The 26446-nt window shown below is 36.1% G+C and overlaps 2 protein-coding genes and 1 long non-coding RNA gene across 8 annotated transcripts; 2 read left to right on the top strand and 1 right to left on the bottom strand.

Moving 5' to 3' along the window:
* The first annotated feature begins 433 nt into the window (after positions 1 to 433).
* On the top strand, positions 434 to 1876 carry LOC113324430. Its single transcript, XM_026572747.1, has 3 exons — positions 434 to 694; positions 1163 to 1710; positions 1841 to 1876. The coding sequence occupies exons 1-3, from the start codon at positions 532 to 534 to the stop codon at positions 1874 to 1876; spliced, it is 747 nt and encodes a 248-aa protein (XP_026428532.1). The 5' UTR covers positions 434 to 531.
* Positions 1877 to 4268: 2392 nt separating this feature from the next.
* LOC113324429 lies at positions 4269 to 6302 on the top strand. Its single transcript, XM_026572746.1, has 5 exons — positions 4269 to 4274; positions 4369 to 4485; positions 4728 to 5257; positions 5359 to 5563; positions 5750 to 6302. Exons 2-5 carry the CDS (start codon positions 4423 to 4425, stop codon positions 6281 to 6283), a joined length of 1332 nt encoding a protein of 443 aa, XP_026428531.1. The 5' UTR covers positions 4269 to 4274; positions 4369 to 4422; the 3' UTR covers positions 6284 to 6302.
* Positions 6303 to 16882: 10580 nt separating this feature from the next.
* On the bottom strand, positions 16883 to 20634 carry LOC113322910. 6 transcript variants are annotated; one of them, XR_003347350.1, is made up of 8 exons: positions 19993 to 20631; positions 19647 to 19856; positions 19491 to 19542; positions 19320 to 19409; positions 18801 to 19130; positions 18624 to 18710; positions 17254 to 17322; positions 16883 to 17168 (listed from the first exon to the last, which is right to left on the bottom strand). It is a non-coding gene; the product is annotated as an uncharacterized LOC113322910 (long non-coding RNA). The 6 variants fall into 6 exon arrangements; XR_003347349.1 differs by having other exon boundaries at positions 17254 to 17461; positions 18801 to 19409; positions 19993 to 20634; XR_003347351.1 differs by having other exon boundaries at positions 17254 to 17421; positions 18801 to 19409; positions 19993 to 20634.
* Between the last annotated feature and the right edge of the window lie 5812 nt (positions 20635 to 26446).

Below are 26446 nucleotides of genomic sequence, written 5' to 3'. Positions count from 1 at the left end.
GGGCAGGTGGTTTCTACTTCGTATCCCACTAGATGCAATGTTTTTACAAAAAAACCTTTGGAAAGGAATCAATAGTTGTTTCACTCAGCCGAATTATTTGGATTTGTGAATAATCCGCGGATTATTCGGGAAGCCCACAAAACACGCGTACTTAGTTCTAGAGAGAAGTATAATGGAAAATTTCTTGTTTGGTCCTAAGCCCATAAGGTTATTTATAGTAGGGTCCAACTGGATTTTAGACTTACCACTAGGTACATAATATTTTGAAAAGAGCAAAATGACGAGCTTACCCTAATAGTTACCATGTGTGAAGAATGCACCCACTATCTATTCCCGTACAAAACCGCTGAAACGGTCAGAAAAATCATTCGTTTTCTAAGAGAAAAAAAAATTCTCTTCACAAAGAATTCAGAGAATCCTAGCTATCCCAAATTCATTTAGAGATTTTTGAGACAACAGATCTCAAAAATCATTCAGAGATTTTTGCTAGTTTGAAAAACCCTAAACCTAAATTTCTCTTCTCTTCCGATAATGGTTAAAACAAGAAAAATCACAAGAACAATCCAAGAAGAAGAAACAATAATGGATGATAGCACTGCTCCTAGAACATCAGAAGACGATTCAAGAATTTCAAGACGAAAATCAAAGAGAAAAAAGAGTAAAAAGGTTGAAACACCGAAATCGAAGAAAAAAGGTACTGATTCAGAAAACCTATCTACATGCAACTTCTACTTTGTGTTTCTAGCACTTAGAATTGGAAGTACATAACTATAAAACTGCAGAATAAGAATCAAAAGTGATATGCAATTTGTTTCATTTTATTTCTGATACATAGAGCCAGCAGTACATATATCAAATACTGAGGTTTTTTCTTAATTAGGTTGTTTTTTGGCAGTACATAAGTCCAGTAGTGAATGGGTAACATTGTTTATGTGTCTATTTACCACTGTTTGTGTTTCTGGCACATAATTGGCAGTACATAACTAAAAAACTGAGACATTGTAGTGTTTATGTACTCTAAATTCATCTGTTTCTTTGTTTATGTGATAATGATCTTTGGATATGAAGTACATAAGGCCAATAGTGATTGATTGTGTTTCTGAGATGATGAATGTGTAGTCCATAAATGTTGTACTGAAATAAAACCAATTAAATTTTGCAGGTAAGGTTGTGCCAAAATCTGTTAGGAAGTTGTATAGGTCTGGTTTCACAGCATTACATAGCCTGGTTGCCAGAATGAAGGCGAGTAAATATACTTTGAGTGAAGCCACATTGGAAAAGATAGCCGAATCTTCTTATGGACAGATGTTTTTGATGTTCTGGCACACTAAGTACTCAGAAAGTCATTGGGAAAAGTTGGAAGCTGCAGTGAAAAAGTACTTGAAGTGTTACAAAAGGGGTCGAGTCAAGAATGAGCTCACATTTGAGTTTGTTAGAAGAGGTGAAACACACATTATCACGTCGACACCAGAAAAAATGGGTGTAATGTTTGGAATTCCAAGAATGGCAGGAAGAAGAACTGATGACACCTTTTTGATGGTAGGTGGTGGATGGAGGCAGAAACCATTCTACATTAGACACTTTGGTGATAGCAACACGGTTACAAGACCAATGCTACAAGATGCCATCTTGAAACTGCTCAAGCGTACTGGTATCAAGAATTGTAAATTTGAAGGTGGCGAAGACAGTGATGATGACAATGATGAACAAGTAACCGATAGTGAAGATGATGAAGATATGGAGTACAGGATACCAAGAGTAGAAACTGAACAAACAATTGAAGATATGGTTAAGCTATTATGCTTGTTTATGTGTATTACTTTGTTTTTTACAATAAAAGATGCTCATAAACTCAAAGAAAAGTACTTTGGTTTAGTTGATGATCTTGAGAAGTCAAAGAATGTATCTTGGCCTGACCTGATACATAGTTTCTTAGAGAAGAAAATCAATCAGAACTACAACACTCCCGAGGACATCACTGGTTGTGTCGTCTATTTGTTGGTATCGATCATCTAGTACAAGCTTTTTTTTTCCAAGTACATATTTACTCTACTGTCATTTAAGTTTCTGTATTTGATTCTATTGATGTTATTTTTGTCATAGTTGTTGTATGCGGAGCATACTCACTTGGTGAAACCAGTGACGTTACCAGATGATCGATACCTTCCAAGAGCGGCAAGGTGGAACATCAAAGAAATATCTGTTGAGTTTCTAAAGGATATGGAGGCTTCGCAATACACAGTAAGTCCCTAAGAAAAACAATACATATTACTAGGATAAGTTTTATTTCATTATGCTTCTTGTAGTTTTGGTTTAGGAAACAATGATGCACCAGTACATATCTAAAAAACTGATTAAAGTTGATGAATTTAAGTATAATTATTTGTGTTTTCATAAATAATTATACTTAAATGATTTGTTTTAGGTAAGACACTATCAGAAAAGCAGTTTTATGATTGACCAAAATGATTGTGTGTGTGTCATATGCACTATTTATTTGAGTACATATATGTTATACTGATACAAAAACTGGTTATATGTGTGCGTTATATGTACTTTTCCAGTTCTCTAAAGAATTTAAGGATGAATATAATATGTATGAAAAAGAAATGTTGAATGAAATTGCTCAAAGGCTTCCAGTTGAAGAAGTGCCATTGACAGTAGATTGGCAAGAAAAATTCGAGGATTTGGAAGTAAAGAATGAAGATTTGAGGCTGACAATTGCAGAAAAATGGTGTGAATTACAGAGCAGGAAAGAGGACGGACTCCCCATTGATGTGAGTATCCTAGAAGAGCTTTTGAATGATATATATCACAGAGCTTACCCACCTCCACAACCAAACTCGGGATAAGAAGAATCTAGCAGTAGCTCTGAAGAAGGGCATGATGATTTGGATGACACCGTTCCATCAGCAACTACTCCTTTGGTAACATAGGATGAACAGGAAATTCCAGATGATACCCAAGAAAAGTCGAATGAACAGGGAAATGCTACTCCAACAATGCCTGTTATGGGGGGCTCTGAAGAAAATCTCACACAGTTCGATATTGAAGTTTCACAGTTTAAAATTTGGGCTAGATCTGATTTGGAGCGAAAGGTGAAAGAGCTGCAAGAGGAAAAGAGCATGCCAGAACCATCACGGGTAAGTTATATTCTTTCTAGTATTAGTTTAGTTTGTAAAAAACTAAAACTTGTCAGTACATATCTACTATACTGAAAAAACATACAAGTACATATCTGCAATACTGATTAAAAACATATCACCTTATGTTGAATAACAGACTGAAAAGGCTGAACTCCAACAAACAGCAGCGACACAAGTTCTGGGTAATATTGAAGTGGAAATTGGTTCTCTTAGAGATAGACAGGTGAGCGAATTGAACGTTACACTAGTTACCAATTTTATACTTTGTCATCCTATAAAATAATACGGTTTGGCATTGCATTTATGTAGGGTGCATCGCTTGAAGAAATGTTGCCGAATATGCAGTTTATGCCTTTGGTTTGTGAGCTGCCGAGTCTCAAAGAACTGCATACCGTGCCGATGGAGAAACTGATTGACCTGGCCATCCATGGGAAGGGTATTTATACCGATGAGTACTCAAAATATCTACAAGCTGAAATTATGGGAGATCCTTATCCATCCTTAGGAATTCTTAGTCTGGAGTACCCGTCGACTGGTAGTTTACCAAGCTTGGAAAAAATGGAATCTTCTCAAATCTTCGACAAATTTTATGCTAAAGATCTGGATCCTCCATCACAAGTTTCAAGACCAACTTTTGACTTGGGTTTAGGACCAAGTGATCAAAATGGAGAAGAGGTGCAGCAGCCTGCAATTGATCTAGGTGCACCTGATCCACCTCAAATCCATCTTGCAGCTGCGCCTGCGCATAATGAAGCTCCAGCTGCTAGAGGAGCATCAGATCAAGCTCAAACGGATCCCTCGGATGAGCAAGCTCAAATCGATACTGCACCTACACTTATGAAGCCTCTGCAATTGTTTTAGCTGCAGCTGAAAAAGCTCGTTTGAAAGCTGATCTTCAGCAACCTGAACAAGAAGTATGAACATGTTCTAAACCTAGTACATATATCCTTCTGATACATATAACCAGCAGTACGTATATCAATTTTTGGTCAAATAGCTCGTAGTCTGATTTGTTTCAAATGCAGGGAATAAGGAAACCTTGGGATCCCATTCCATTCAATGAAGTAGAAAGGAAGAAGAAATGAAGAATGACAGAAAGCAACAGCCTACTAAAAATTAGAGAGTCTTGTAAGTACCTAAATCTACTTCTGTTTAATGAATTTATGTTTTGTTTTTAATGATGCTTTTAGCATATGTACTAATGCTGCCGATTCTCAAACAGAAGTATCCAGTTTTAGATGCTGAAAAGGCAGAGGAAGCTCGACTGAAGAAGAATATGAGCGCCGAAAAAGCTAAAGCATATGCTGAGACTCTCCAACTTCTTTCTGAGCTACAGAAGGTAATTATAATTACCAAAAAAGTGAAAAGTAACAAATTTATCAATACTTAATGGACCACTTATGTTACATATGTTCAATAACATGGGAAAAACCAACAGTACATATGTTATGTACTCAGTGAAACTAAAAGTACATAACTTCTGTACTGAAAAGAATCCAAGAATACATATGTTCTATTCTGTTCATTTTTTTTTTGCTTTTTTAGTCTCTCATTTTTTTTTACGTTTATGGTATATTGAAGGATAACGAACCTGGAGTTAGTCAAACATCAGAGGAAGATGACGTAACACTTGCCAAGAGACTCGAAGATAGGCTGGCTACAAAGAGTAATGAAGTCAAACCAATAGCGAAGTCGACCACGTCAGTCATGGACAAGGAGAAGAAAAAGCCGACTATCTCAGCCAAGGAGAAGAAACTTACTCCAAAAATCACATACACCCCTCAGAAGCCAGTAACTCGGAGCCACCCGCAGAAAAGAGTTGATCCTGAGTTTGCTAGTGGCAAAGGACTGTCGGGACATAAAAGGCGAAAAACAAAGTCCAGAACTGAAAACCCAGTTGGAAAAGATTGCCCAACAGAGAAAGTTCAGAAAAAGGATAGCGAGAATGTGAGAAAGAGAAAAGCTAAAGGTGATCCAAATCTGCAAGAACTTACTAAAAAAGTGAAGAATGCACGCAAGTTGTTGAGCCTAAGGAAATCTCCGTTCTATAAGGATTTGAGTTCACAACAAAGAGCGCTTCTCTCTCCTTTTTTTGACAAAGCTACCTCAATGTGAGTCTCTCTTGGATATGTCCCTTTCATTTTAACAAAACTTTATGTACTTCTTCGTTAGAATCAAACTTATAATTGATTTGGATTATTTGAATTTGCAGCAACAGTGCTTGGAAAGCTCCTGCTGTGATTGGTCATCACATATTATCTGCAGAGACCTTTGAAGATCTGCTACATAACAGGGCTTTAGAGGGAGATCTTATAAATTACTGGCAATACCAACTGAAAAAAGCATATCATAATGAGCAACCAGTGAATGGACAGAGAAAGTACATTCCAGTACTCCACATTGATCCAACAGGCTGGGTATGTTTTCCAATTTATCTTATAAACAACATGCATCATGTCTTTGTAAAGGGCATAGCATATCTGCGAAACTAAAACGAAACAATTTTTTTTATGTTGTAACAAATATTATGCTTTCATATATGTGTTTTACACTATAATTTTCAGTACATATTTACTACACTGATAAATTTAATTCTTTTTCAGTTTTATTTAAGTGACCCAGTACATCAAGTAGCAGCAAACACTGCTGTATTCTTACCCATCAGGAATATGGAGGAAGGAACCAGGAAGATTATTATTCCAATGTCACACCAAAACGTGCATTGGACGCTTCTTGTGTATGAATGCGAGAAAGGCGAATTCTTCCACTACAACACTTGGGAAGCTGTATCCAAAAATGAGTGTCTCGATAATGCTAATCTTATGGCAGAATACTGCTTGTTAGCAATTAATGAACGCTTGTCGAGCCTGCGCCTTCCACTTGTAAGCAGAGTAAAGATGATTAGTTACCCAACACCTCAACAGGGAGACTATCCAGATTGTGCAATATATATCATGCACATCATGAAGAAAGTTGCAAAGGAGGAAGTAATTGATGGAGTGCGAATGAGCTTGGGAGACCCAGAAGAACTAAAGGACAAAATACATAAGAAGAGGATCTCTTTAGCATGCAAAATACTCTCAGCAACATCTCCTCCTGAGGAGAGCTGGAATATTCATGCTCCAAAAGGTTTTTAAGACAGTGCTTATATGAATTAGGAATGCATAGTAGAAGTTATCATAGAGAACATATTCAGAGTTTGCTAGTTTGTTTTAGACAATATCAAAGTTTAGTAATTATTCTTATTTATTTTGATAACAATTGTTCTCGAAACTATGGTGTTTGTGTTTAATCTATGTACAGTTGTTTGGCTTTATAAAAATGTTGACATGTTGGATGGTAAAAGTCCATAGTATGAAGTGTTTTGGTTGTATTATGTAACATAGACCAGCTATTAGAGTCAATTGAAGAATATGACTCTCTAAATTTGTTAATCATGATGGGAGAGAACATGAATCTCAGAGCTGGTCTCTTTGTTTGGTGTGTCTTAATTGAACAGAAAGTACATAATAGTTGTGCTCAGAAAGTCTTGAACAAACTTGGAAATCAACCTGAAAACCAATAATATTGAAAGTGGATAATGCAGTACAAAGTACCATTAAAAGAGTCTTAAATGAGCACAAAGTACCTTGTCCCAGAAAGATATCAAACAGTACATAATTTCAGCACTCTAAAAAAAGCGAACAAAAGTATTTAAAATGATGCGCAAAACAGAATCTGCATTGTGACCAATAGAACTAATAAGGGAGAACTGAAAATCTAAAACTCATGGGTATGAAGGAATGACAGTGCACGTTGCCTTGTTGTGGTGAGTTTTCTTCTTACAGTTGGAACAACGGACGGACTTCCTAGCTTTCTCCCATGCATTCTTGATACGATTTCCCTTTGGCCTACCTGGTGGAACTCGTGGATGGGGTGGAAAAATAGTATCCTCTGGCAGATACTGCTCTGGCCTGTTGTAGTTGGGGATTGGTCTGATAGCAATTGAATACAGCTGCTGAAAATTTGTAACTTTGAAGTAGTCTTCGATATAATCTACGTATCGATCACCCTTGGCAGATATAGCTGTGTAGCATGAGAGCATGGAAAACCATAAACACGCCATCTTTGGCAGGTGCAAGTCTTGTTCAGCAGATCAACAGTGTGAGACCTGCAGATGCGTAAAAAGCTTTTCAGCACAAATAACTTAAAACAGTACATATATGCAGCACTGCAAACAAATACAAAAAAACAAACATATGATTCACTCCTACATGTATGCTATAGTACAGTAAAAGTTGTTTTATGGGATAAAGCTAACCTAGGCGAATGAATCTCATACTCATACGCAGATGACTGAGTAACATTCCAAACTCGACCAATTTGAATATGTTCTTTAAGTAACGCCTCGTAGGTAGGAGTGAGCTTCTCTGGGTCCATCAAAAGACTCATTTCGCGACGTTCATTCATCAACTCCATAACGCGTAACCTATGAATGGAACAAAAAGAACACCTGTAATAAATTTTGAACAAAAAAAAATGAACCAAAAACAAAGAAAACACCAACAAAAAAACACACACACAAACCTGATCATGTCAACGAGGGCGGGCAGGCAACCTCTTGTCTTTCCGAATCCAATTATTGAAGGACTCAGCAACGCTTGATGTAGTCTGACCAAATCTACAGCCAGTGAAGAACGCGCTGGACCAATGTTCCCTAGGCATATTGCGGCAATACTCAGCAACCCCAGGCCTTCCCATTAACTCCATTTCCATTAGTGCTTCTTCATATCTTGCTGGTGTGAGAGCATAAGTTGCTTTTTTGAAACAAGCCATAACTTCTTTGTACTTCTCGTCCGATTTCCTGATTGGTAAGTTTCCTTGCAAGTGGTAGTAACAATAGCCATGATGGGAAGTAGGAAAGTGTTTAGGAATAGCCCTCAACAATCCTTCATGACGATCAGACATAAAGGTGATAGGACGGTCATCAACAATGTTGCTAAGATTGCACATAAACCAATCCCAATTGTCAACATCCTCTCCTGGGACCAATCAAAGGCTAGCGGATAAAAACCTGGAAAAAACAAACAGTACATATATTATATACTGTCACTAAATATGTTGCTATATTCATAGACGTAACATATATTGTACTGGAAAATAGACTAAGAATTTCCAGTAATAATAGACATATTGTACTCAAAAAAAGGTCTTATGCTTACATATATGAATTAATGTGTGTTAGACACAATAACTTTTCAGTACATAAATGGTATACTCAAAAAGTTCCAACGATTAAAAGCAGTGAATAACTTGTAAACAATAACAATTAAAACGTAACAAAGAGCACTTGCCTTGATTCCCATTCAGACAAGTAGCAGCCATAAGGGTACCTCTAAATCTCCCGGTCAGAAAAGTTGCATCAACAAAAATCATTGGTCGACAAAGTCTATAACCTTCAATACAAGCGCCTATTGCGATGAATAACCTTTCAAATGTCTGAGTTGCATCGTTAAACTGAAAATCCTCATAAGAGCCAGGATTTGTTTCTTTCAATGAATTCACCCACCAAACCAGATCAGAGTAAGACTTTACATCATTCCCAAAAATTTCATGGTGTGACCGTTCCAAACCATGATATGCATGGTGATATTTGATATTAACACCAGCACCAACTTTTATATAATCTTCAATTTCGCGAGGCTTGATAAGTGGGTTGTGCATCACACGATCATGAATAAGGTTGTGTACCAGCTTCTTCGATACTTTAGGACTTCTCAACTTCACACCAGCTCCACAAGTGTGCCTCCCAACATACTTTTTTATCCTAAAAACATCGCAAGTAGAATCAATAGCAACTGCATGGATCATCCAAGTGCATGGGACTTTACTGCATTTCATTGTGAACCTTTCACGATCATTCTTCACCTTTGTTACGCGATACCCAGTCTTCAAACAATACTTTTGACAGGCCAACCGAACAGCATCAACACCACCACGAAAAAGCTTGTTAGGATCATCAAAAACATTCTCCCACCCATCGGACAGAAGAGGTTTAACAATTTCTTTTCCATCAGTTTCATAACTATCTCTATCTGCCCTAATCAGTTCTGAATTGTTGTCGACGTCGCTGAATGTAGAGGAACTACATCCACCAGCAGAAAGAAAATCCACATGCAGCTCAAAGAACGCCGATTTCTTTGAAAAATGCAAGGCAGCGAGACCATGAAGTTGAAAGTCAGCAATCACAGGCACTTTGACACCATTCTCAACATAAGTGATGATAATCTCAGAAGGGTTCAAGGTTCTCCAGTTTTCACAAATAAGAAATTTCAGGTCATCAATACTAGACTTAAAAGTAACGAGGTGAGCAAAATGATGATGCTTATAGTAAATGTATGCATAGCAGTAGGTATTTGGATTGGAACACTCTGCATCAGACATGTTTTGAACCTGCAAATGTGACAAAGATGTAACAGTATTAAAATACAGTATTTCACATACGTACTGATGGGTCAAACTAAAAAAAGTGAGAGATCTATGCAAGAAACAGAATCTAAGAGCAGAAACAATGAGTATGTCATATATGTACTGCTGGATAATACGATCTGAAAGTGAAAACAAACCTGATTTTGAAAAGAAAACAGAAAGATAATCAAATCGAAAGCTAAAATAAGCTAAAAATTAACAATCTAACCAAATAACTGAATACATACGAACAAGATTCATAAAAAACAAACAGAACACAACCAATCTCCATGATCCAAAATTCAAATCTTAAACATGATTCAAAAACTGTAGCAAAAACAATGAGTATGTCATATATGTACTGCTGGATAATACGATCTGAAAGTGAGAAAAAAACTGATTTTGAAAAGAAAACAGAAAGATAATCAAATCGAAAGCTAAAATAAGCTAAAAACTTAACAATCTAACCAAATAACTGAATAAATACGAACAAGATTCATAAAAAACAAACAGAACACAACCAATCTCCATGATCCAAAATTCAAATCTTAAACATGATTCAAAAACTGTAGCAGAAACAATGAGTATGTCATATATGTACTGCTGGATAATACGATCGGAAAGTGAAAACAAACCTGATTTTGAAAAGAAAACAGAAAGATAATCAAATCGAAAGCTAAAATAAGCTAAAAACTTAACAATCTAACCAAATAACTGAATAAATACGAACAAGATTCATAAAAAACAAACAGAACACAACCAATCTCCATGATCCAAAATTCAAATCTTAAACATGATTCAAAAACTGTAGCAGAAACAATGAGTATGTCATATATGTACTGCTGGATAATACGATCTGAAAGTGAGAACAAAACTGATTTTGAAAAAAGAACAGAAAGATAATCAAATCAAAAGCTAAAATAAGCTAAAAACTTAACAATCTAACCAAATAACTTAATAAATACGAACAAGATTCATAAAAAACAAAACAGAACACAACCAATCTCCATGATCCAAAATTCAAATCTTATAATGATTCAAAAACTGTAGCACAAACAATGAGTATGTCATATATGTACTGCTGGATAATACGATCTGAAAGTGAAAACAAAACTGATTTTGAAAAGAAAACAGAAAGATAATCAAATCGAAAGCTAAAATAAACTAAAAACTTAACAATCTAACCAAATAACTGAATAAAAACGAACAAGAATCATAAAAAAAAAAACAGAACACAACCTATCTCCATTAAACTGTAGCAGAAAGAAGAAAACGAAAAGATTAAGCAACATACCTGTTAAAAATCGCAGAAGAAATCTTCAGAAACCCTAGTTCCAAATCCAGAAGAAGAAAGAGAGCAGAATTTTCCCAAGAATAATCGGCTGAAATTTTTTTTAGAAATTTTGAAATAGACTGCTTTAATATATGTAGGATTGGAAGGGTAGTTTAGGTATTTAGAAATTTCGTACACTTTGTCCCGCACGTGTACAGGACCTGGGCTTAAAAAATTTGGTCCATTTTCATGTTTTCTCTTAATTATGGACCTCTGATTAGTGGGCTTTAATGGGTGGACCTGCCACTAACTAAGAACACTATAATGGTACCTATTGGTAATTCCTAGAAGTATAATTCGGTAAAATTTTTGAATCATTCGTGAATAATATGCCAAATTACCTAACTATGTCGTCAGGTGCTGGAGAATCAAGTATGATTTGGTAACATTCGGAATAATATGCCGAATTACGTAACTAGGTCGTTAGGTGCTGAAGAATCAGCAACCTCTCTAGCAGTAACGAGAAGTACCTGCAGATATAACGAGAATATCTTCACCATCTACAATATAGGTACTAGGAAGACTACCATAAATAAAGCTCTGAAAAACTGAAATCCTTGTGAGCTCAGTATGGTAATCAGTTGCTTGAGCACGTGAGGTAGCTAACTCAAATCTAACAGAATTAAGAATAATTTTATGAGTCTTGTTTTTGATTTAGTCTAAGTAAGCTTACTCTCACATCTTCGAGACCTTACTTCAAAATTTCTTTTGTATCTATAATAACAAGAACCTGTAACCTGAGATCAGCTAAATCAGATCTCGCATCAGTTAAACCTTTCAAAAGATATGTTTTTTTCCGATATTCAGTACATGAATCTAATCATCTTTCAAGTGTCAATACCAAGTTTGAGATGGATTTATCTTTTCCCTTACAGAATGTTGGCTTAATATCCTCTGAACCTCATCTTGAGCTTTATTTTAGTTCTTAGCTACAATTATTCATCAGCCTACCATGTTGGCAAGAGAACTAGTCATCTAGGTAAAATAAAACGTGAAAACGTTGTAGCAAGTGAATAATAAAAAAGTTAAATGTTGAAACCTGAAAAGTGGTGCCTCTAAGTGATCTCAGCTTCCGCTCTATAAAAGCCATATAATTGTTGATCTTTAAGACATCATCAACATGAGGAAAATTAACTAAAGCATGGAAAGGAAAATCTTCGGCTTGAAAATAGTATCTTGTTGACCGAAATAATTGAAGAAGGTATCTTGATAAGCTTTGAGGTTTTCATGATTAATAGCTCTTTTATCTCTGGAAAAGTTGTTGAGTCTGATAGGGGCAGCGGGTATTGGTCTCTCACTGCTAGGATCATTAACAAAAGATTTGGGTTTCCTCATTGGCTAACCGAATGAGCAACATGAGGGTCAGCGACTTTACCTTTATCAATAAACTCAGCTACCATGACAATGGCTCTTGTATCTTCAGACCAATTCTCAGGTTGATTGCCTCCAAGTATGTAGTTTAAAAACCTGAATACAAAGTTTTCACTTGGAATTTTTTCACTAGGCTTGAGCCTCCTAAGCTTTAGAAGATTATTATCTTCAGGATTACTATTAATTTTCATTGAGATATCATTAACAATTTTTAGGTTATCTACAGCTCCTTCTGAGCTGGAAGAACCAATTTGAGAGAATGTAGTCCTGATAGGCTTCACTGAAATAGTCCTGACAGTAATCAATCCTAAGGGTTGAAATGACCAAGTCCCTTGTACGGTGGTATGGATCATATCTGAAAAGGAAAGAGTACCAAATACACCAGCAACTTTTTTCGTTTTGCAACCTGTATGAACAAAACCTAATATAATCACAAGTAGTTCAAAGCAAAGACCCTTGAAGAAGATTGTATATAGAGTTTTGTCTATTCCTCTTCCACAATCAATATGTATATACCAAAGGTCCGTGTACCTGATTGTGTAGAAGAGTTCTTGGACGATCTCAAAAATCATAAAACTTGCAATCTATCTTTCTAGATATGAATTGACAAGAACAAGTCTTGTTTTTTAATCTCAAATAATAAAGACTTAAACTATCTAGATCTATTTCGTACTACTTGTGTTATTCCTATTATAAAGGTAAATAATATAATACAGAAAATGAAAAATACAAGACACCAGAAATTTTGTTAACGAGAAAAAAAAAAAAAAAACGGGACCTCGTCCAGCTTGAACACCACACTTTATCAAACCATTACAGACACTAGCATACTATAGATCTTCGGACTAGAATGTATTTGAGACCAAATTAACCGTCTAAGAAATTCATTTGCAGTCGCCATCCTTACGTTTCTTGAAACCTCGTAAGAGTCTATGTACTTGATTCCCTTGGGTGACGTCCTTTATAGCCTAAGAGTTGCTTCAACCTCAGTGAAGACTTTTGATACGTATCTGCCTCTAACATACAAACTTATTTGATTTCCCTTTTGATATGTTTCAATCTAGGTTTGAAAATTTGTATGCAGTAGACAAAGTCAAACAAACCTCGCGTATCCAAAACACTTACACTTCGTTATCAGAGAAGGCTGGATTACTAACAACCTCTCAAGAACAATTCAAAAAAATCAAATAAGAGTTTAGATATCTATCATGAAAAATCACAAAGTCTGAGACGAAGAGAATTTTGTGATTCTTATCTATCTTATTCCTGAATAAAGTACGTGAACTTCAATAATTAGCAAAATAAAATTTATAAAAAGAACTATCAGGTAAAAATATAGTTTAACCAGGCGTAAACACCCTAATATTATTATAAGATTATGAGGAGACTAATCCCAATACACAATACAATTCTCTAAAAAGCTCTTTCTCTCTCTTCTAAGATATTATATTAGATGTGCCTTCTCTCATCTTGGGCAACCTCCTTTTATAGGAGAAGTTGGCTTAGTGTGGACCTCAAATGGACAACCTCCTTACAATATGAGCTTTACTATACAACAACAACCATTTACTAAGGGCGCATCACCTTTGTGACCATGTCATAGTCAATGGTGGCTTCGGTTGGTCATTACCCGAAACCCCATTCTCATGTCTTCGGCTTTGGCCAAATCCATGTGCTTACATTAGCCTCCTGAATGTTTTGTCAAGACTTGCAGGCTTGGCAATCAGTCACAGTTTGTGTAAGAGCGTATCCTCGGAATTATCAATCCAATGTGTGTTGTTGCTTTCGTCTTTTCGTCTTCTTGAAGCCCCCTCTTGGTCATAACTTCGGGTTGAATGTATATCGGTCGGAGCCAAGCCTTTGAGAAGACTTGGGGCACAATTGGACTCGCATATGTTTTTTCATTAAAACCTTGATAAGGAAAACCCAGTGGGACAAAACTTTGACGAAGGGAAAAAAGTACAACGCGATAAGTCCATGTGGAGTTACTTTGTTGAAGTTCATTTCTCTTGAGTCTGTGATTTCCTTGATCTTCTCGGAGCCCCTTTGATCATGTCTTTGGATATTTTTTTCTCCGAGCATCGTCTTCTTGACTTCATTCTTGATAGCTTTGGATATACATCAGCCGAATTCCCCGTTCTTACTTCTTATTCGTGGTCACTTTTGGGGTAGTTATATTACCAGCCCCTTGGTTGTTTGTCGAAGGCTTGCCAGTCTTAGCAAACAGTCATATTTATGTATCTTCATCTTCTCGAAGATCCTTATACATAGATTCTTCATTGCTCAGTCACTTGTCTATATAGTTTTGGCTCTTGTAGGAATGCTAATGGGAAGCATCTAACACCTTTAACCGCTTGGTCTCTTGGTTTTCTTGGAGCATCACTTTCTTGACCGCGTCCTTATTGTTGATTGCTCCGGGTATGCATCAGTCAGAGCCCACCCTACTCTTGCTTCTTCCATGTGCAATGTTACTAACAGTCTCGACAGCATTCAATGCTCTTGAGGAGGTGCATCTTTGTTTTCTCTCCCGTCTTCGGGTTTTCGGGTTTTGTTCTTTGCTTCAGCCCCTTGTATCTTCTCACAATGATGTGTTATCACCTCACGGTTTCCTCTTGTGTCAGTTGTATTTCTTTCACTTCTTTATTTATTATTAGTAGGATTCAGTTTTCATGATTTTCTCAATTGTTGTATGATAACGGGAAGATGATTCGATGTGTATGTCAAGCTCTTGTTTCATTGCTTCGTCGAAGGAGTTGTTGATATTCTATGTTAATTTTTTGATTTATCCTTCGGAGTGATTGCTTATCCCGGGCCATAGACTGTCGAAGTTGATGTTGGCGGTGTCATTAGGATGTGACGTATTAGTGGTTCTATCAAGAGTTGAGTTGATGGCATAAGGATGGGTGAATCAGCTGGCTTGTTCTTCATTATTGGTTCCATCTCCTCCCCCTTATTTTATTTTAGGATTCAGTAAATTGTCTCATTCAATTGGTTGCTCCTCCCAAGATTTCGAGGCTTAACCAATCAACGGCTTCTGGCGTTCAACTCCTCGTCATAATGGATTCCGAATTGCTTTTATGAAGATGTTAACGTTTACTTTATGTTTAATGAATGTTATGGATGTGATTGCTAGAATTTATATAGTCTATTGTATTGTATATTATGGTTTTCCATTGTCGGGTTTTCCGAAGAAGATGTTGTTCGCACCCTATCGTGTTAGGTTTCCTTTCGGTGGAACTGAGTTTCTGGAGATTTTCTTGTATCTCGGAGTATGATCATCAAGCTTGATTGTGCCCCTGTATCTGTCGGGTAGGTTGATGGTAATGTACTATGTTGGCTCTTGCCTTTTGGTTTGCATAGTCTTATCATCAGATATGGCATTCGGTAAATTGTGTATGAATCTTAAATGATTAAGTTGTGCCTTTAGTGGGGTTGGGGAGGTCCGAAGGTTCACATACTGTGGTATGGGAAGAAGAGAGTGAGCGGGAAAATGTGCATGCATGTTTTTCATTGTTAGTTTTCCAATCTTGCGCTTGTTTGAATTGAATTATGAGCTATGAGTTATAGTCCTCACATCCGGTAGGTCTTTAGATACCTTTTGTGGGGTCATGTTCCTTTTAGAAAGATGCTCTCAGCCGGCGTTTTCGGGATGTAATCCTAGTTTCTTTTGTGAAAAGCTGATTCCGAACACATGTTCGCATCAAATGATGGTTGTTTCAGTATGAACTGAAGTTAAGAATGACTCGTGTCATCGGAAGTAGCATTGTTTTATTCAGAAAATAAAGAATAAGATAATGGAAGTTCGCATCAAATGATGGTTGTTTCAGTATGAACCGAAGTTAAGAATGACTCGTGTCATCGGAAGTAGCATTGTTTTATTCATAAAACAAAGAATATTGTAGTAGAAGTTCGCATCAAATGATGGTTGTTTCAGTATGAACCGAAGTTAAGAATGACTCGTGTCATCGGAAGTAGCATTGTTTTATTCTGAAACCCCTAGTGTTAAGTCTTCACGGGTTGATCATTCCTTTTGCCTTTCTCGCCTTGTTAGTATATCGGGTATTATTTTTTTTTACAACTTTCATTCATTGTTGGCTTTGGGTTTGCTCGTCCATAGTTTGCACAACCTCGAAGAAGCTAATTCCGAAACATCTATGAAGTTTCTTTCAACGTTTAACAGTGATTATTGCTTTGGGTATTGAGGACGGGGGAGAGGAAAACAAGATGAGGCGGCTAATGGGAAAAGGTGGTAGTTCTCTCGGATGACGGTGAGGGTGACAGTTTGATCACTAGTGGAAAATGCAAAAAAAATTCTACCAAAAAAGCACTTAAAATCGATAAAAAGGACTGTTTTTGGGAGCCCTAGAATCGTAGTCTTAGTTCTCAAAAGACTGCTTCTGAGATTCTTTTAAATTTTCAAATTACGTCTACCATCAACATCTTTTAAATACTACTGATACAGACAGTCGTTTATATTGATCATGTTTTATTAAAAAAAAAGGAAAATTTGATTCAGCTAAATCCGATCAGATTCAGATGAATCTTAAACTAATATGAAAATCAGATCAAAATTGAAACCCAAATCAATATGGAAACAAAGTAAATATTTACATTAAAAGCTAGATTTAATTTACACTTCAATTTCTAACTACTACCCAAGTTCACAATATATGAAAACTTGAATATACACCCACTTTAATTGTTTATACATAGCAAAACAAATTCGTAATAGCTTCCTAAAGTTTTTTCAACCTTGTGCTCTCAATTGCAATACCGATCGCTTGTTATTTTCGTTCCAGGATGCACCTGCATGAAAACTGGACTTTCATCTTCCACGGTGCTATCTCTTTTGTCCCTTCTTCGTCTCCGACCTGAAATAAGGACATAAGCACAACCAAATCAAGACAAATGAGATAATCAAAGTAAAGAGAAAACATGCAATCTATTGATGAATACCATGGAATTCTTTCTAAAAGAAGAGCATATCCATTAGAAGTGACCGCACAAATAACTTTGTATGGGTACCTGAAATAAGTACAGTTGGAAATCGGTGAAGTTTAGAACAATGCCATTTATTTTTATGTGGTGACCAATGACTCCATAATATCCAGCAAATGGCTCTAACTAGATGACCCAACACAGAATCGTAAGCATATTGGACAAGCTAATAAGAGAAGAAAAGCGCATGCAATTAGAATGATTGAAGTTCTGTCAATTGTAAGAGCATTATAGCACAACACATATACTTCTTGCAAAATAGCAGTCAAAGATTAACAACAATGGTATGCTGGTGACAATGCACAACACATATAATTTGATTTCTATATATCAAATGAAAGAACTAGAGAAAAAAACGATGATATCTATCATTTAGGAAAGAAATGCTAATGACAGTCATGAAAGAAGCAACAATAGCAAGTGGTCTCCTAAGAGACCCCATCCCCGCAGTAAAGTAAAACAATGCTAATGGACGCCATATGCAAGTTTAACTTTTTCAAGGATCTGCATTGGAAAATAATAGTATATAAAGGATAGCTGCATCAGCTAATAGACTTGGTGGGAATTTAGGTATGTCATACTCAACCAACGAAAGCTTGATCAAAGAAAAAGAGAGAAGCTCAATGTGGTTCAAGACGCAGAAAATGTACAAGTATCTAAGTTATAAAAGTTATCAAATACTATGGATCAACAGTTTAATCTAAAGGAAGACGAACTATACAGACCTTTTTATCAGACTAAGCCCCTTTAAAGATTTTTTTCATACATACATATGAAGTTAGAACTGAAATATAGAATTGTAATGTATTTAGAATCAATTTCTTCTGCATACGTGTTTATGCTGTGTTAGAATGTTAATGCCGAAGCTGGAAAAACAAAGCATACTTGAAAAGAGGTCTGCGACATAGAAGTGAAACATTTACCGAAACAACTAGAATGACCCTCATCTTCTCGTTGATGTCTAACTGTTAAACCATATAGTTGGTAGATACACAGCTAGAATTATGCAAATAAGCAAGGTTTAGTCATTACCTCAACCTCCGTGTTACAAGCCTAACCCATCTAACATTACCCAAAGTTTGCATTCTTCCATTTGAAGTTTTTTAGGATTTCAGTAATAAAGCAAGTATATTAAAGTAAAATACATTTTCAATTGGAACAAATGTGAAAGCATACGAAGGTTCATATTGAAGAATGTCACTAGAGCAAGTAAGACTATGAATCAGTTGATTTTCAATCGTACACTTTGAGTAAATGGAACAGGAAAATCAAACAATGTCACAACAAAACTGAAATAAGCAAGAGCGGAAAACAGTGTTAAGATTAACCTTAGTTTTCTTGTAGTGAGCATATTAATCGTGGACAATATCCAGAATCGATTCTGCAACAGTATCCTCCACCTCAACTTTCTCTTCCTACAACAAACATTAAAGAATTTTTAACACTACACTACAAGAAACTAAAGAAGAAACTCTTAACACAAAACACAAACTCATCATCAATACCATTAGGGGTCCAATCGCAATATCTCCTGTCAATCAAGGATGGAGTGAAACGGGAGTCTGTGGCATTGCAAGATAAACAGAAACCAATACAAATAACATATCCAATAAGACATAAGAACGATACAACAAATCAGATGTTGATTAACTTTAAAACGAGGCAAGGAAAAGAAAAATGAAATTTACATAACCTGTAATGTGGAAGCAAACCTGCAAGCTTGGCATGCCCGATATCATATATCAGATAAGAAGAAATAGTTAGGATTTTCAGATCATCACTTGGATGCAAAATAAATGACCACATGAGGAATTCCATGAAATAATTGATGGCCCCTGGTACATGTGGAGCTCTCAGTAATGTAACTTATCAATCACAAATTCTATATTTACAAAACCAGAAGTCCAATAAGTCACAAATTCTTCGGTACAACTGGAACATAGCATACGGTCTCAATTTAAAGCATCTCCAAAATTCAGAGCAACCAAATCATACGAAGCATGCCTACAGAAAATAGGACTAACCAAAATATTTCAGACCATGAGCTCCATAATTGGGAGAATATCCAATTTGAGTTTCATACCAAGAAACCCATTTGAAGAATTTCAACATCCCTGAGCAGAGATTATACCGCAAGTTATCCAAATGAAAATAAGGGGGTTGTCAACTTAAATGATTGAAAGCATGAGCTTTACCTCAACCTAAATGATCAATTAATGCCAATGCATCTTTTGCCATATTGTTGTCCTGTATCATTACACCAATTTTCAAAAAATGAATGAAAATCACATTATTTTTGTGTACCTAACAAAAATCAAATCGAATTCACAAGAGGGGGTGATAGAAATTACCATGTATTCAGATTTTCTAGTGGGTATCGAACTCTAGCCCATTCCACAATTATCAAATGCACAAACCTCAATAGTCAATTCCATTTCTTACTCCACTGAGATCATCAATAAACTAAATGAATCGTTTCTAATGATGTTCATCTCATCATTTGGTGTCTCAAGTAAGACCCTTAATTTGAGGTCCCCAAGAATCATGTGTTCCAGCTGATCCTGTGTTCATTAAACAATCAAACTGATCAAAACTCACCATTAAAACACCAATAAAAGCACGAATTTGATAGAAATGAATCAACTTTATTTATTGCAAGAAATCAAAAAATTAGGGTTTTCAATTTCGGTTGCTTACCCTGATGGCTGCTTTGTAGATGTATTACTTCGAATAAAACATAACACAAATAAATCCAATGATAATAACCAGAACATCTTCTCTGATTTTTGTGGTACTCTTCTCCGATATACTACTGATGTTGAAATAAAAGGGGGTTCCATTTACGAAATAGAAGAATAGTTGATTAGAACCCTAACAGATAAAGGCAAAAAAATGGATTTAAGAATGGTTCACAATTGAATTTGATGTTACAATTCTAAGAAATTGGTTACAGAAATGGTTCTGTTTCTGTTTCCAGAAAACGAAAAAATTAATAGAAGACATCAATAAGAACGAGGTGGAGTAAAGGGCTTGTTTAATGACGATGCACATAATTTAGAAGATAGGGTTTTAGTTGTGTAGGTGATAAAGAAACTTTGGTAGAGGAGATGAAGAAAGGGTTTGGGGATATCATAAAAAAAACGATGATTATCTTGATTCTTCTATTTCACTATTATTGTTGAAGTTGGGTTTCAAATTCTAATTTCTTGGAGGAGATGAAGATAGATGGAGAAGAGTTGCAGAACTCGGAAGAAAAAACAAAAGAGAGATGAGTTTTGGATAACTGAGAGAGAAGTGATGAAAGAAGAAGATTTGTTTCTAGAAGGTTTACGGAAACCATTTAGCACCGCTGACTAATTAAAGTAGGACCATAGAAAATATTGCTTCTGGCGGACTTAATAGAAATACACGTGGAATTTTTTATAATTCCTAAAAGTATCCCCTAGCGTTAGGTGTGCTACCGGGCTTGATTTAGTTTTCAGTGTTTTTTTCTATAAAAAAGGCTGCCTTTGGAAGCCCAATCTATAAAGAAAGTCCTAGGAAGTCTTATCAACTTAGGCACAGGCCCAAAAAAAAAATTTCTTACTGCCAGGCCCACAATTAATTTCTGATACAGTCGCACCCATAATTATTTAAAAATATTTAAAACGTACTGAAAGACTCTATTATCCTTCATCGTTTTTGGGCATAATTTTTTTTCTTCTACGCCGGTTTCTTTCCCTATTCCTCCATTAATCTCTGTAACGGATCTGCAAAGATTTTTTCTCCATCATTTAAAGAAATAAATCATTTAAAATCGATGATTCAAAGAAGTAAATCATTTTTGACTAAACCCTAGAATACATTTAAACAAAAATGGATGAAACAGGCGAAGAAGAAAAAATCAAGTAGAAGAAACAGAAAAAAAGTTATGCAGCTAAATTTTCCCTTATATTGTCTTATGCACTAAACAAAATGATGCAGAAGACATTATGCACGTGCATAAAAATCCATAAATCAGAAAAGTGAAAAAAGTAATGCATAAGACAATATGCAGCTAAAACAAAATAATGCATAATGTCTTATGCATCTAAAAAAACTAATGCATAACCAGAAAAAGTGAGAAAAGTAATGCATAAGACATTATGCAGCTAAAAAAAAATAATGCATAATGTCTTATGCATCTAAAAAAAACTGATGCATAACCAGAAAAGTGAAAAAAAGTAATGCATAAGACATTATGCAGCTAAAACGAAATAATGCATAATGTCTTATGCATCTAAACAAAACTGATGCATAACCAGAAAAATGAAAAAAATAATGCATAAGACATTATGCAGCTAAAACAAAAATAATGCATAATGTTTTATGCAGAAATAATAATGGCATAATGTCTTATGCACTAAACAAAATGATGCAGAAGACATTATGCACGTGCATAAAAATCCATAAATCAGAAAAGTGAAAAAAGTAATGCATAAGACAATATGCAGCTAAAACAAAATAATGCATAATGTCTTTTGCATCTAAAAAAAACTGATGCATAACCAGAAAAAGTGACAAAAGTAATGCATAAGACATTATTCAGCTAAAACAAAATAATGCATAATGTCTTATGCATCTAAAAAAAACTGATGCATAACCAGAAAAGTGAAAAAAAGTAATGCATAAGACATTATGCAGCTAAAACGAAATAATGCATAATGTCTTATGCATCTAAACAAAACTGATGCATAACCAGAAAAATGAAAAAAATAATGCATAAGACATTATGCAGCTAAAACAAAAATAATGCATAATGTTTTATGCAGAAATAATAATGGCATAATGTCTTATGCACTAAACAAAATGATGCAGAAGACATTATGCACGTGCATAAAAATCCATAAATCAGAAAAGTGAAAAAAGTAATGCATAAGACAATATGCAGCTAAAACAAAATAATGCATAATGTCTTATGCATCTAAAAAAAACTGATGCATAACCAGAAAAGTGAAAAAAAGTAATGCATAAGACATTATGCAGCTAAAACGAAATAATGCATAATGTCTTATGCATCTAAACAAAACTGATGCATAACTAGAAAAATGAAAAAAGTAATGCATAAGACATTATGCAGCTAAAACAAAAATAATGCATAATGTTTTATGCAGAAATAATAATGGCATAATGTCTTATGCACTAAACAAAATGATGCAGAAGACATTATGCACGTGCATAAAAATCCATAAATCAGAAAAGTGAAAAAAGTAATTTATAAGACAATATCCAGCTAAAACAAAATAATTGCATTATTTTGTTTTAGTTGCATATTGTCTTATGCATCTAAAAAAAAACTGATGCATAACCAGAAAAGTGAGAAAAGTAATGCATAAGACATTATGCAGCTAAAACAAAATAATGCATAATGTCTTATGCATCTAAAAAAAACTGATGCATAACCAGAAAAGTGAAAAAAAGTAATGCATAAGACATTATGCAGCTAAAACAAAAATAATGCATAATGTATTATGCATCTAAAAAAAACTGATGCATAACCAGAAAAGTGAAAAAGTAATGCATAAGACATTATGCAGCTAAAACAAAATAATGCATAATGTCTTATGCATCTAAACAAAACTGATGCATAACCAGAAAAGTGAAAAAGTAATGCATAAGACATTATGCAGCTAAAACAAAATAATGCATAATGTCTTATGCATCTAAACAAAACTGATGTTATGCATAAGACATTATGCATAACATCTTTAATTCAAATCTAATCATAAATTTCCGATTGAGATCAAAAACATGGAGACAAATAAGGTATGAAAAATTTCAATTCAGTTGATATCGAAATACTGCAACACACTTCTTACCCTTTTCAACTTCAATTTTAATTTCTTTTTACTTCTCGAATAATCGAAGACAACAGAAACCCGAAATCCCCAGATTTAAACCGCAGATTTTGAAACAGAAACCCTAGTTTTATTGAGAAGATTATTCAGAAAAGGATTTGGGAAAAGATTTGACAAAGGGAAAAATCCAAATGTTAAAAACGAAGAATCGGAGTTCACCATTGTTTTCTTCTCGCTTCTCTCTGTTCGTCGCTCGAAGAAAAGGTAGTTTGGCCTTTTAAAAACTGAGAAGCAGAATTTCATAAATTATGGGTCTGCTACGAATTTTTGACGGGAAAATGGGTGCGCGCCTGAACTTTTCTGTCCGTGGGTTTGACAGTGGAAAAATCTGGGAGAATGGGTCTCCCTGTAGTTTTCACTATCTATAAATCTCCAGCAGACTTAAAAAATTCATTTTCCACCGGTGGATAGTGGGAGTGGATTCTGATGGTGGTTATTTCGATTCAGTGGAGTTGAAATTTGTTTGAATGGGTTGCTGCTGTTACTCGTGATGGAGATGGATGCTGTTTCGATGGTGCAGTCGAGAAGAGTAGGAGCATGGGTATTCTCGAGAAGATGGTGTGATTCTGTAGTGGTTTGTCATCATCGGTAATTGATTAATAGTGAAGGTTTGCGTATTGGCATATTATGGTGTTTCTGGCATCAATGTTGGTAATGATGACGAGTTAGAGCTGTAAGGATGGAGAACCCGAGTAAGCTACTCTTCACTGCTTCGGATCACTGCTGGCTTTGGCAATGAGAACTGTTGACAGTAGTTGCACATGTTGTCGACTCGTCATTTCGTCTTTTTTTCGGTTGTCAGCAAATGTTGCGCTTATAACAGGTGGAAGCTGGTGATGTTTCATCAAAGCCCGCAGTCATCTGTCTTGGTTTTCAGCGTGGCGTCTTTGTCATAAGCCCGCACTCTCCGCTTCTTGGGATAAGAATGTTTATTTGCTAGTCATTTCCATCCCATCCGGTGCTTTTGGAGCCTTCAGACTCACACCTTTCACGACATGGTGTCTCGTCACAAGCCATTGGGTATTAAAAGGAGAGTAAACTTATGTCAACGGCTTTTTATTCTGCCATCTCTTGTGTCATCGAGAAGAAGAGTAAACTTGTATCATCGGCTTTGTCTTCTGCCATCTCGTGTCAAGAAGAATAAACTTGTGTCACGGGGCGTCTATTTGCTTTACATCTCTTTCTCCATCTGAAAGTGTGTTTCTTAGTTGTAACTATCCTGCCTTGCATTTTGGGTAAGAGTAACCCGCTGTGTAGGAGCAGTGTTAGGTAGTCTCAAGCTTGGCAAAATTGAATGTCGGGCCGAGTCAGTAACGGCTTGGGATGAAAGTTGAGCTAGTGTTAACAGTAAGTTAACAATAAGGTGGAACTTGAGCATTCGTATTTGCTCATCTTTCAAGATGTCAGCTTCCATGCTTGGGATGAAAGTTGAGCTAGTGGGATGAACACTGTCATGGCGGGAGGTAGTAGACCCGAGGTTGTATCTTGGAGTAGAGGAGTCGGATGGCATTCTTTACTTTTGTTCATTACTCGTAATAGTGAGAATAAAGTGACAATGACCCTGTTATCGGCTTGGTGGTACTGGCAAGAGTTGAGATGGTAAGACCATTGCTCACTCGTATGTGGATCTGTGGTGTGGAGTGGAGTTGGTATGTATGTGTTTGGTATGTATATGTCGACCTCTCATTACTCCAGCTCACTTCTGGCTCCAGTTTACTTAATGTTCTTCAAATTCCTTCTTCAAATTCTTACACCAATACGCTATACGTGTATGGCTTCAGTGTTGCAACACTCGAGTTTCCTTACTGCCGGATCAAGCACAGTTATCTTTGTACTTTTTGTTGGTGAAAAGATGAAGGGATATTTCAGTGGTAATCACTAGTAAATACAGAAATGGTGACACTATGAGAACTGTTGACAGTAGTTTCAAATCGTGCCGTCGTCTTTGAGTTATTTACATTTGGTTGAAAGGCCACTCTTATGACTCATAGAACATCCGATGTTAGACTAGGAATGCCAGCTTCATATAACCGTACTTCTCTTTTCGACGCCGTTGAGTACTCTATAATCTCTTTCATTAATTCACTGTTAATACAACAGTGTGTCTATGTTCTAGTTCTTTGCCGCTGAACCAAAACAAACAGCCAGTTAAACAAAGACTTTCTTAGACGCATCCGACTTGTAGCTGTTCCGGATGGTTCTCTCACTGTAAAGTTACTTTTGCTGTGAACCTGGGGTAAAAATCTTTTAAGGATTTTACGGATACATGTCGCCTGGACATACCTATCGAGAAGCAGCACCTTTTCGTTACAGGCTTAACCTTTCGTTTACAACTTCTAATTTTGCCGAAAGAGCGAATTGAATCTAAGGTGCAATGTTGAGAAAAGGTGTTCACCATCCCTTTCTGCAGTGCTGTCGAGGAGGTGTAAAACGTAGACAAAGAAGGAGAGGAGGTCGATGTCAGTAGCTCCAGCTTCATTGGTAACCAAAATGATGTTTTCTCTTACCGACTATAATGCGTCTCACTAATCGATTATTGTTGCATTTGCTCCTATCACGGCTTGCTGTTATGTCCTTTGTCTGTCCAGAAAGGGTATCATCTCTTGTATCGTCTCGTTTCGTCGGACGTGTATCTGGCCTATGGTTCCTCCGGCTGGCTTTTTTATTTGCAGCTTCGATCCTTGTAGAAAATACAACTCAATTCAGGTAATAAGGGGAATTCTTCTCTTGTTTTTTTTGTGCAAAGGTAAATTTCCTCTGCAAGCTCTTCACTATGGAGTCTGTACAGGTTGCCGATGAAGTGTTGATGGTGGTATCGGGTGAAAGCTCAGGTTGTTCTGCATAGCATTATCTTACTCTTCGTTACTGTGGCTATTCATCACCTCATCGGGTCTTCTCTTCTCAATCGAAGCCGAAAGTCCTAACAAGAATCCAGAGCTGTATCAGAAGTAGCGTCCTCGGATGGCAGTGGAATGATGCTTTCGGGTGAAGTGGATACGGTAGTGAAGATAGATTAAGCTATTTAGTTCAGGTCTCGAGTTGGTGATGTCTTCGGGTAAAAGTAGAGGAGCTTGCTCAATGTTACGGTGGAAGAAACATGAAATTGTTGCCGATGGTGCTATTCGACAAGTATCATTACTTCCCTTATTTGTGGCGCCCTCGCTGTTCTCTTCCATCTGAAACTGGAAACGGCGGCTCTATCAACTGTTGCCGATCTGGGATTGATGAAGGAATCAATCAAACGAAGAAAAAAGGTATAATTCATAGAGATTTAT

The sequence above is a fragment of the Papaver somniferum genome, chromosome 11 (genome assembly GCF_003573695.1).
Source record: "Papaver somniferum cultivar HN1 chromosome 11, ASM357369v1, whole genome shotgun sequence".
In the NCBI taxonomy this organism is placed as follows: Eukaryota; Viridiplantae; Streptophyta; class Magnoliopsida; order Ranunculales; family Papaveraceae; genus Papaver; species Papaver somniferum.
This window is presented reverse-complemented; position numbering and strand designations above follow the sequence as displayed.

Coding starts and splice junctions, on each gene's coding strand:
- LOC113324430 (XM_026572747.1), top strand. CDS start 532: ATGGTTAAAACAAGAAAAATCACAAGAACAATCCAAGAAGAAGAAACA. Junction 695..1,162: donor ACCGAAATCGAAGAAAAAAG/GTACTGATTCAG, acceptor TAAATTTTGCAG/GTAAGGTTGTGCCAAAATCT. Junction 1,711..1,840: donor ATGATGACAATGATGAACAA/GTAACCGATAGT, acceptor TTACAATAAAAG/ATGCTCATAAACTCAAAGAA.
- LOC113324429 (XM_026572746.1), top strand. CDS start 4,423: ATGAGCGCCGAAAAAGCTAAAGCATATGCTGAGACTCTCCAACTTCTT. Junction 4,486..4,727: donor TTCTTTCTGAGCTACAGAAG/GTAATTATAATT, acceptor GGTATATTGAAG/GATAACGAACCTGGAGTTAG. Junction 5,258..5,358: donor TTTGACAAAGCTACCTCAAT/GTGAGTCTCTCT, acceptor TTGAATTTGCAG/CAACAGTGCTTGGAAAGCTC.